The sequence below is a fragment of the Chanodichthys erythropterus genome, chromosome 11, assembly GCF_024489055.1.
Source record: "Chanodichthys erythropterus isolate Z2021 chromosome 11, ASM2448905v1, whole genome shotgun sequence".
NCBI classification, from domain to species: Eukaryota; Metazoa; Chordata; class Actinopteri; order Cypriniformes; family Xenocyprididae; genus Chanodichthys; species Chanodichthys erythropterus.
The window spans coordinates 6,875,827-6,888,073 of NC_090231.1; the positions used below are offsets into that span (position 1 = coordinate 6,875,827).

Genomic DNA, 12,247 nt, shown 5'->3' on the forward strand with positions numbered 1-12,247 from the left:
ATGGTTTTCTATTTTAATATACTTTAAAATATATGTATATTTTTTTGTAATGCAAAGCTGAATTTTCAGCATCATTACTCCAGTCTTTTGTGTCACATGATCCTTCAGAAATCATTATAATATGCTGATTTGATGCTCAGTTATTATCAAAGTTGGAAACAGTTGGTTTGCTTAATATTTTTTGTAAATTGTGATACTTTTTTCAGGATTCACTGATGAATAAATAGTAAAAAAACAATAGCATTTATTCAAAATATAAATATTTTTGACAATATAAATCTTTACTATCACTTTTTATCAATTTAACACATCCTTGCTGAAGTATGAATTTCTTCCAAAAAAAGAAAGAAAGAAAAAGATACTGACCCCAAACTTTTGAACGGTGGTGTATATTGTTACAAAAGATTTAATTTAAATAAATGCTGCTCTTTTTTAACTTTTTATTCATCAAAGAATCCTGAAAAAAAGTATCACATTATAAAAAAAAAGCAGCACAACATTTGTAATAAATCAACATATCATAATGATTTCTGAAGGATCATGTGACACCGAAGACTGGATTTAATGATGCTGAAAAATTCAGCTATGCATCACAGACATAAATTATATTTTAAAGTATATTATAATAGAAAACCATTACTTTAAATTGTAATAATATTTCACAATATTACTGTTTTTTCTGTATTTTTGATCAAATAAATGCAGGCTTGATGAGTAGAAGAGACTTCTTTCAAAAACATTAAAAATAATAATGTTTCCAAACTTTTGAATGGTAGTGTATATACACACATATTATGTAAACACAAGCTTTTATGTTAGATATGATTAATACAGCACGATAAATGCTGTGTTTAGGGTGTAATGGAAAAACATTGTTTTTCATCAGAATTTTTTAATATATGCATGTCACAAATTGGCAGCATTACATTTTAATGGGTTAGATAGAATAAAACCACTGGATACTACCTACATTTTGCATTTATTGATATGAGTGTATATTATGTATATAATGCATATTACTTTGTCCTTCACTTTGAATCATCTTAAGCTGTGACATTTCCAATTAAATCTTGTGATATCTTTTATGATATCACATTTTTAACCACATGGTTCCAGCTGAAGTAATGTTTTCCTTACATTCGAATTATTCTGTCTTCATCAAAACATCATCCTTATTATTCTTCACATTTACACATATTGTCCTCATAATGCTGAATAATTCTGGAAATGTTCATGACACTCAAAAACAGAATACAGAACCAAAAAGACAGACGGAGAAAAAGAGAGAGAGAAACAGATAGTGTTAAACATCTAGAAAAGACTGACCTGACTCACCTTCCCCTGACAATGGCATAGAATCAGTCTGCGCAGCTCCAGGATGTCGGCCTGCAGGCTGGGTGATGCACCGCCCGGCCCGGCGCCCACAGAGAGGGTGTAGGTGTTCAGAGAGGGGTGGTGCTGTACCACACGACTGCCCGAGGAGGAGATCTGTCTGAACGTCTCAACGTCAGCGTCTGTATTCAAATCCTCCCTAAATCAAAACAAGCCCTCGGATGAACAGGATATGCCCAGACTGTTTCATTTCAACTTCAAACAAAATAACACTACTGTTGTCAAGACACTCAATATAATTAAATGTTCTTATGCATGGACTGCTTTGATTTATTTGTTCAAGAGGCAGTTGAGAATGAACCAAATACACAAATCAAGTTTTTATGCAGCCAAATCTATAGTTTCTACTCTTTGGCCAACTCTTGTATGTTAATAATAAGAGGTAATGCTTAAAATCTGAGCCTGGAGCACTGACTAATGCTGGGTGGAGTGATTTTTGTCAGCTCACAGGAAAGCAACAGTCACTGCTCTCTGAAGCAGCACGCTTCAGATGAAAGAATAATACGCAATTAGATCGCTTTAATGTCTCAGCAATGAGATTAAAAGGAGAGCTAATGGAGACTTCCTGCTTCTCAGATGTTTCTTGTATGGAAAAAAAAAGCCTCTCAACTATATTTTAAGGTGATTTTAGACGTCTCGTACTATATTCAGTATTTACCAAAATACCAATCTCTGCAAACAAAAGTCAGAGATTGTTATAAATTGAATTTTTTTATACAATTCTTCCAAATACAAATTATCTGAGCTTTGATAGCCACATTAAATTTCAACTTAATTTCTAATTTTAAGAGAAACGGTGTTATTTTATGGCAGCGGCTATTTACACTAGGTGAAAATTGCAATATATTCTATTTACACCATGTAAATAGCAATTAAATGCTATCTATGCTTTATATTGGCAGATACTATTTGCACCTCAGTATTTTTGTACATTAACAGGATGCAATAATATCATAGTGTAAATGATTTTATTTATTAAAATTATTAAATGGATGCTGCCTTATTGGGAGAATAAGCCCAACCCACCCAGCACCTTCCCCTAACCCTACCCAATAAATACTTCTAATATTATTAATCACTCGTTAGGTAGTTTATTTCCACTTTAAGAACATTATTTTCATTTTTATTGAAAATAAATGCCTTTCTGAACAATAAAGTTTGTGTGTCAACGATCTGTCGAAGAGATGAGAAAGCGAGAAAGTGCAGCTAGTATTGTATATATCTATTCTGTGGAAAATGAGTATTGGAAGCATTTCAGATGTTTCAGTTTTGATATTCTTGTCGATATTTTTGACAATACATTACACATAGTAGTTTATTATTACAATTGAAAAATGTATATATAAAATTCAACCTGCCAAAGTGACTAGTAGGAGTGACTGTGTTACATGGCACTGCTGAAATCCACCCGCATTTGGCGGGTGTTAATGTCAAGTCCCGGTGTCCACCAAGTTCCTATTCACTCCATCAGTACATATTTATGTTGTTTTCATGTGAATAACAGGCTGTGTATGCAAATGCGTTACTCACCGGCTGAAGAGCTCCAGCAATTCTGTGTGTCCTCGGCTCTCAGCGATGACCACCGGTGTGTCTCCCTGTTTGTTACAGAGGTGGAGGGCCTCTCGGGCCCCTGGCTGCTCGAGGAGAAAACTGGCCACTTTGAGGAGCCCGCGACGAGCTGCAAAGTGTAGAAGAGTCTCTTGAGGTTCCAGTCCTGAAGGACAGATACAAGAGTGTTCAGAGAAAAAAAAATGGATGAACATAAACCAGACCTGGATCAGTGTCTGTGTTATCAATACGTATCAAAAGCATATCGATGATAATCAATAGCTTTATTTGAAGTGTCTTGACACACACACACACACATTTTACTTATCAAGGCAAATAGGGACATTCCATAGACTTAAATTGTTATTATATACAGCTAGTTATGAATACTATAACCTAGTGGAATACCCTACAAGAATTTCTAACTTCCTTGAAAAATATCAATATTAAATACCATTTTCGAACCCACAGGGAAGAAATGTAAATATTATCTCATAATTATTTGATAATTTGGGTAATTCAGTTGCAATATCTTACACACAAATAAACAAATTGCAAACGATAACACAAATACATAGTAGAATAGAGACAAATCATCACCTTGGAATTATAAGGTTCTGAAGGTTTTCTGAAGGTTCTAAGGTTTCATACATGAAAATGACAGAGACTCTAAATGTATTCTAAATGTACAATATCAAAATCCTCTCATATTTGTAAATGGGGATTTTTGGAACGGGTCAAATATAGATAGAACCTTTTAATTCTAAAAAATCATTTTTGCTTGGAATTATGAGGTCTTGCAAAACATTAATTGAAGCAATATTTTTCAAGAAACACAAACAGTTTACTTATAATTTGTTTCAAAACATAAAATTAGTGTTGTAACAATGTGTCGACATGCATGAAAAAGTTCAAGTTAATGTTTTCTATGACATTTATTTCATATTTTAGGGCAAATAATTGTTTTCTGGTTCAAGTTAAGCAGAGTAAAATATTTTTTCCAGTGCAGATGTTCATTTTAGGTAGGAATATGGTGGGTAATTAAACACATTATTGCAGGAACCATTAGATTAAAGCTGCAGTGCGTGATTTTTCCACTTTGTCGGCATCTCTTGTTTGAAACCTGCAATTGCAGTCATATGCGGAACAGTTATCTGTACGTGCGTTGTGAATCGGCACAGCGCGTCAGCGCGGATGAATCTAATGCTTGCTGTCAATCACCGCACCGGTGTGGATACTGAACTTCAGAATCACAGATTCTACGTCTTGAAAATATGACCAATATAAGAATTTTCACTGGAAAATATCATCTGAACAAATAAGTAACATGTCTGCCACTTTTGTTCTGACCAACTGAGGAAAAAAAGCATTAGGCCTACAATAAATCGCGCTGCCAATGATGATTAAATCTAACGATCGCTCAGCTCGGATCAAGCCAAACCGTGCAAATTATTATTACGGTTATATTGTTCTCAAATTGTTAATGTTAACAACATCAGCACTGCGTGACTGTGTATTTAGTGTATATTAGCATTACATGTAGATTTCAATTTCTGTAGCCACTCCACAGTCCAAAGTCTTTTGTTTTTTGACTATGAGTGAATCTCCAGTTGTCACTGATGATTGTCATTTAGAGTTTTCTGGATTACAATCCGCCATCAAAATGATAAGTTTAATTATTTCAGCTGCTGTGAGAAAAGGCTATAAATGATCCGTTACCAGTAGCATCCTCACGTGATAAAACAGACTAGCCTGGACGGACTCCTTCCTTTCTGTTTACGGATGTGACGTAATGACGCACAGACGAACTGCTGCATGCTTGAATTTCCCGCGGAAATCCACCATGTCGCTCTTATTATAAAACATTATTTATTTTAGCTTACTGTTGTGAATCGAGACAAGATAATTAGATAGTTTTGAACATTGGCTGGTTATGTACTTGCTCAAAAATTGATTTCGGATAATTTGTAACCAAAAAAAAGTTAGACTGCAGCTTTAAGTCTCTTTTGGTTTAGACAGAAAGCAGATACTGTAATACCGGGAGTTTACTCCACAAAGTGGGACAGGTAAAATGACTTTCTCTCTCGAAATCAGTATTGATTGAAAAGTTAGCCAGAAAGTGAAAAGGTTTTAAGTTTGTAATAGTTTTAAGTTTAAGTTTAGCAGTTTTAGAAGCCAGCTAGCTATTTTCTAGCATAATAAAAACCCACCAGACAAGAACTTAGTATTGTGATTGAGCAGAGAAGAACCAGGCCAAAACAATGCCAGTTAATTAAATATTTAAAAAGATCTGGCAACTGTAATTAACGTCAAACTGTAACTGACCTGTCAAGCATCATGTGACCGCTGTGAACTCAAAGGAACTGTTCTGATTACTTGGAACCTGATCTGGAATGTCATTTAGGGACGTTTATTTGGCTGCAGATATGTGCTCTAGAATATCATCCAGTACATTCTCTTCTACACTCCTGGGCAAACAAAATGGGCTGAGCCCAAAATGGCTAAACACTAAGCCTTTAATTGTCTTAACCACAAATTATTGGTCAGGAAATTAGCAAAATTTAAGCAAATGCACTACTTCAAAAGCCATTGATGTCTCAGAAAAACATCAAAGACAGAATTAAGTTTTTGGCAGAATGTGGGAAGTTGTGCGTGGAGTGAATCACAATGAAACACAATGAGTGGCATGGTGATGCTCCAGAGCGGTGTCTTCGAAAATCTAATGAGAAATGTAATAATAAATGCATCTCTAGCACAGTAAGGTATGGAGGTATGAGCTACTTCACTGTGAAAAGTCATTTAATGCTTTGGAGTACAGGAGAAAATTGCAGAATGGCTTGTTTACCACAAACGAAAAGTAGTTGTCTAAAGAGGAATGATCAGATGTTATGTTTCAACAAGACATTCTCCTGCTCAAAATGTAAAGAGAACCAAGAAGTGGCTTGTTTTGGCTTGATCAGTGTCCAGATTTGAACCCTACTGTGAATATTTGGTCTCACATTAAACTCAAATGAACTGGGAGACATTTTTCAGCTACTCGTGAACTGTTTGAAGCCATTATCATTGAGTGGAACAATGATTTCTTCCTGTAAAGAAGCAGTCTGCAAGTTGGAAAAGGCTATTCTGTGTTAAGTTTCTTCATCTACAGTATTTGTGCAGTTCTTGTTTATTTTCCTGACCAGTGATTTGTGATTAAAACGGTTAAGACCATTAAAAGACCACTAAATATTTTGCCATTTTTGGCTTGGCCCATCTTTTTTGCCCAGGAGTGTAAACTTGTAATGAAACCCCAAAAAGAACAAAAAGATAAATGAGAAAATGGAGATAAAACAGTCATAGGCCAAAAATACTTTAACTTGAAATAGATCCACATGAAACTAAGGCCTGGTTTCACAGACAGGGCTTAGATTAAGGCCTTAGTTCAACTAGGACATTAAAGTAGCTTTTATAAACGTGAACTAGAAAACAAACAAACAAACAAAAAAATTACTGGTGTGCATCTTGAGACAAAAAAAAAAAAAGTAAGATATGTCAGTGTAAGTTGCTTTCAGTTAAAACAGCTCAAACATGCACTTCAGTCTTGAAACTGGAAAAACATTTTATAAGCTCTCCAAAATGTAGCAGTTTATATTTTTATATTATAATACATAATATATATAAGTTTATATTAAATGACGTGGCAGTAAATTGTATTTTTTTATTGGTTATGTAGAGTGTGAAAAATCAAATATAAACCAGATGAACTACACTAATGCTAATGCTTAGTCGCCCCCTACAGGATCAATCCTGTTTGATAATGTATGATAATCTCCTATTGGATGATGTACAGAGATGAAAAAGCAAAGGGCTGCAATTGTTTTCATTTTACAAGAATTTATAGAAAGTCCTTTGACCTAAACACTGACTTTTCTTTGTCATGATCAGTTAAAGGCACAATTTTGGGATTAAAATACCCAAAAAACACTAGAACAATGTTATATATTTTGTTGACATGTATACTTATATAATCCCAGATGTTTCCAAGAATGTTTAAATCCAGAGCCACTTTAACCAGGATATGGACCGTGTCTGTGCGTCGCCTATCAATGACATCACACCCGCGTTACCCTCGATTTCCGGTTTTATTTTGCTTTAATATATGTTTTATTAGACAAGGGAACAACTGTTCTGATACATTTATAGACAGAAAAATAATCATTGTCAATAATCATCAGTCTTATTGTTAAAATCTTGTTTTCTTGATTTACCGCGAGTATCATGTTTTACCATCTAGCTTACTGCAGCGTGCAACAAGTGTCTCATAGCAGCCACCGAGTGAACGCACAGAGTAACTTTATAACATTTTCAACACACTCAAATGTATCTAATATGATAAACAGCGCTGCGTTCCCTCACATACGCTTGACCGGAAGAAGCGGAAATGGCGGCTGTGGCATAATAAAAGTCCCGCTGCTCTCGAGGCATGTGTCGCGCTCGTCTCTCATTAGCAATCGCTCCAGCGACCTCGTTTCAGCTCCCACAGCACTGCTTCATACTACTGTAACGTTAATAATCTCACACAAGAACATGATTTCTGCCCGAGTACCATCGGATTCTTTTCCAACGGCTGTGAGGCAAAGATGACACCTCCCATAAATCCAAGTTATGTCATCAAGCTACGCCTTTGTTTTGAAAAGGCGACCTCTAGTGGCGAAAATCTACATAGTGTGCCTTTAAGGTAAAAAATATGCTGATTTGAGCTCTTGTGATGAATAGTTACAAAAAATGAGACCAAAAGCTAGTACAAATGAATGACTACTTACCTTACTATTTACTTTCAGTTTTTGCTCATGGTGTATCAATAATACTTCATGCATTGAACCTACAACCCAGATCTACTCACGTGTGTTCTTCCCCAGCAGGCTCCAGCCAGGGGGCAGCGTGAGATGTCTGAGGGCCAGGGACAGACTCTGGTCCAGCTTTTCACACTCCTGCAGGGGGATCTGATGCTCATCCAGTAGTAGAGCCTCTTCCAGTATGCCCGTCTGCCCCACCGCGCTCACCAGAAACTGGGCCATGTCGAAGGCCAGGTCCTGCATGAAGCGCAGGTGCTCGGTGGCCAGAGTATGAACGTAACCGTCTGGTCCCGCCGAGCAAAGGGTGACCAGCACTGACTCACAGCAGTTATGAGCTGCACAGAGAGGGAAAGATCACATCATAACAGCTGTTAAACACATAAGACAATAACTGATCTTGATGACTAATAATGTGAAATGTCAAAGGTAAATGGAGGGGGGAAAGCACAGCAAAAATGGTGTCATTATCAGACATTTGAGTCATTTAGCTGACCTCTGCTAAAATAAAAAAATAAAAATAAAAAATAATTAAAATGAAATGAAATAATTAAAATAAAATAAAATAAAATAAAATAAAATAAAATAAAATAAAATAAAATAAAATAAAATAAAATAATTAGGTTGGGTACAGCTGTCAGTAAAGGCATCCAACTCATGTCTGGTGTAATTATAAAGTTATTGTCAGCATTTTGTTTGCATAATTTATTGTTAAATTACAATCATTTGTCCAACTATTAAATGCAATATCTCATTCCTGGCAGTTATAAAAACAACAAATCATTACTGCAGTAGCAACTCATAATAAGAGAATAATTACAGTGGCTGAACCCTGTGGTACATATAAAAATGGCAGCCAGGTCTCACCACACAAAGTGGCACATGGTCAACCTCCTGGGAAAAGGGACAAACCCATATTTATGTGCAACAACATTTCCAAGAATTCCAAACATCCTCCTAGTGGTATTGACTTCTGTTATGTGTATACCAGTCTCTGAACAGTAACTAAAATACCATTCACACTAACATAAATCAATTCATATATTGCTTACAATATATAACATTATGCAGAATTACTGCTGTTTGTAATGCAAACTGTGAAACTGTGAATAAGACAAATACTGTATGGTGTAACATCTATTTCCGGAGCAAATATTTCAGCAATGTCCTATTTACACACTTTACAGAAGAGTAATGCAAGAACAGGATACCAGAAATAAAGACAAAATAAAGCAGTATTAATATTTAACATCCATAATGTAACATATTTCTGAGTGAAACCGAATATTAATTAAGCAATAATGTAAAGCAGGACACCCAATTTTATCCAACAGTATAAAATGTGATTAAATGCTATTTTGTTACTGGTTACTGTAATTATTCCCTCAGCTTTAGAAAGAGTAATTAATAAAGTGCCCCCATTATGCTTTTTTGGATACTACCTTTCATGTAGTGTGTAAAAAAAACTGTTTATGAATATAAAACCTTTTGTGGGCCAAAAAAAAAAAAAAATAAAAAAATATATATTATTTTGTTTTTTTGGCACAAAAAAGTATCCTCATCGCTTCATAACATTAAGGTTAAACCACTGTAGTCACATGAACTGTTTTAAATATGTCTTCAGTAGCTTTCTGGGCATTGAAAGTGTTAATTATCTTGCTGTCAATGCAGGCCTCACTAAGCCATCGGATTTCATCAAAAATATCTTCTGAAGATGAATGAAGGTCTTACGGGTGTACATGAGAGTGAGTAATTAATGACAGAATTTTCTGTTTGTGTGAACTAACCCTTTAAGATCTGCTATAATTATATAGTAAAAGGTCAATTTTGAGTTCATATTTAGAAGCCATACATAAACACTCAAACTGGATTCACAAGTGTCCACTGTCTCTCCCTGTAATCTCCCTGATCAGCGGATCATCCCCTTCACTGACTGCTGAGGCATTACACCTGACACTGAACATAATGACTGAAACACAAGAGTAAGCATTGCTGCTCTCAACTCCATTCATTCAAGCTGAGTGAGCATCTCTGCAACGAGAGGGTTTGCGTCAGTCGCCAAACAGTCCAAAAAGACACTAAAAACACAAGAGTCCTAGAATGAGATAACAGTCTAATAGGGTATGCCTAAATTTATGCTACAAATACACAAATCACGTTTCTGCACTGAAATCTCTCTATGGGGCTGAACTACATCATGTTCATTTTGGCTCAATCCCTTAATAGGATTCGATCAACAAGCAAACATGTTTTGTTGACAGGAAAAAGTGTACATGAGGAAAGTGAGTACAGAGACGTGCTCATGTTTCTCTGCCAAAGGCGATTTCTTAAAAAGAGGACAGAGGGCAGCATGTTCACCAAATCCATTTTCCCCCTTACTGAGTAAACAAAAAAGTCCCAAAATACACAGTCAGAAGAACATGGACAGTTAAACATTCATCACTCGAACTCACAGTCACACCCAGAGCAAACACATCCCTCAACTTTAATATCTGGCAATAAGTTAATGTGAAACTTAATTTCTGTAATCAATCTGAAATTTGATGAGTGTCATTTTTCAGAGCTAAAATAGTTTTTCTTGTCCCAGTTTATGCATTTGTATCATTTGTAGCCTGATTTTCATGTAAAGTGTTTTTAAAACTTTGACCTTGCAGGTATTGCCTGATATTGGAAATTTAAATGTTTCCCCCAATTTTATTATTTCAAGATTTAGCTTATCATCTAGCACTCAATAAAAAAATAGTGACACATTAGGGGGCGTTTACACGACACCCTTTTCAATTATAAACTAAAAACTTTTTATGCGTTTTGGCTGCTCATTCACGCAACAACATTGTTTTGGGGGCCTGAAAATGCAAATTTTTGAAAACTGGTTTCAATATGCAAATATTTGAAAATTATACTGTTATCGTCTCTGTGTAAACTATAAAAACGTGAATTTGTGAAAACGGTGACGTCGTGCGTATACATATATTATGTGTTCAGTTTACTGGCTCAGTTCAGTTTACATATTCAGTTTTATTACATCGTTGTCGTGTAAACGACTTAAAGGGATAGTTCAACCAAAAATGAAAATTACCCTATGATTTACTCACCCTCAAGCCATCCTAGGTGTAAATGACTTTCTTCTTCCTAAAGAGCACAATTGGAGTTACATTAAAAAAATATCCTGGCTCTTGCAAGCTTTATAATGGTGGGGCTTGAGATTTTGAAGGCCAAAAAAAGCACATCCATCCATCATAAAAGATAACCATACAGCTCCAGGGGGTTAATAAAAGCCTTCTGAAGCGAAGTGATGCGTTTGTGTAAAAAAAAAGAAAAAATCCATGTTTATGCCAAAACATACGCCAAAAGAGTAACCCCTATGCGCTTCCGCATTCGTCAATACGTCACGTGTCGGGTCAGAGTTTACTCTTTCACCATAAATTGATGCGTACAGCCATTGTCGGAAGCTAGTTATTTTAGTTTAAGTTATAAATATGGATATTTTTTCTTACACAAAGGCCTTAATTAACCCCCCAGAGCCTTGTGCTTATCTTTTATGATGGATGGATGCGCTTTTTTTGGGCTTCAAAATCTCATCCTCTATTCACTGTCATTATAAAGTTTGGAAGAACAAGGACCTTTTGTAATTATAACTCTGATTGTATTCGTCTGAAAGAAGAAAGTCATTTACATCTAGGATGGCTTGAGGGTGAGTAAATGATGGGGTAATTTTCATTTTTTGCGTGAACTAACCCTTTAACTTTTTAAAAACAGTTGGATCTTGAAGCAAAAATCTCTTGAAGAGTTCTTACTCTTCAAAAAAACTATTCATTCAAATGTTTAATTGAATTTATTATTTTATTTTAATTTAATTTTAAAAAACAAATTAGTGTAGATTTATAATACCGACCATTTATTGGAAATCAGCTATGAAATAAAAATAATTAAAGGTGCCCTAGAATTGAAAATTGAATTTACCTTGGCATAGTTGAATAACAAGAGTTCAGTACATGGAAATGACATACAGTGAGTCTCAAACTCCATTGTTTCCTTCTTCTTGTGTAAATCTCATTTGTTTAAAAGACTTCCGAAGAAGAGGCGGAAGAAGAGGCGAATCTCAACATAACACCGACTGTTACGTAACAGTCGGAATCATTAATATGTACGCCCCCAATATTTGCATATTCCAGCTCATGTTCAAGGCATTAGACAAGGGCAGCCAGTATTAACGTCTGGATCTGTGCACAGCTGAATCATCAGACTAGGTAAGCAAGCAAGAACAACAGAGAAAAATGGCAGATGGAGCAATAATAACTGACATGATCCATGGAATTCATAAACACAACTTCATTCTTTATAAATCTCTCCAACAGTGTGTAATGTTAGCTTTAGCCACGGAGCACCATCAAACTCATTCAGAATCAAATGTAAACATCCAAATAAATACTATAATTACGCGATTAGACATGCTGCATGACGAACACTTTGTA

The 12,247-nt window shown here is 35.4% G+C and overlaps 1 protein-coding gene across 8 annotated transcripts in view; it reads right to left on the reverse strand.

The window, feature by feature from the left end:
• Positions 1-12,247, reverse strand: part of LOC137030830 (A-kinase anchor protein 13-like) — a 107,899-nt gene that overhangs the window by 73,177 nt on the left and 22,475 nt on the right. For 7 of the 8 annotated variants that reach the window (XM_067401278.1, XM_067401277.1, XM_067401276.1 and 4 more), the window contains 3 exons: positions 7,823-8,110; positions 2,923-3,106; positions 1,327-1,531 (listed from right to left, as the gene is read on the reverse strand). In XM_067401278.1, coding sequence (XP_067257379.1) covers positions 1,327-1,531; positions 2,923-3,106; positions 7,823-8,110 — 677 coding nt within the window. The remainder of the gene's footprint in view (positions 1-1,326; positions 1,532-2,922; positions 3,107-7,822; positions 8,111-12,247) is intronic. The other variant, XM_067401280.1, reaches the window with a different exon arrangement.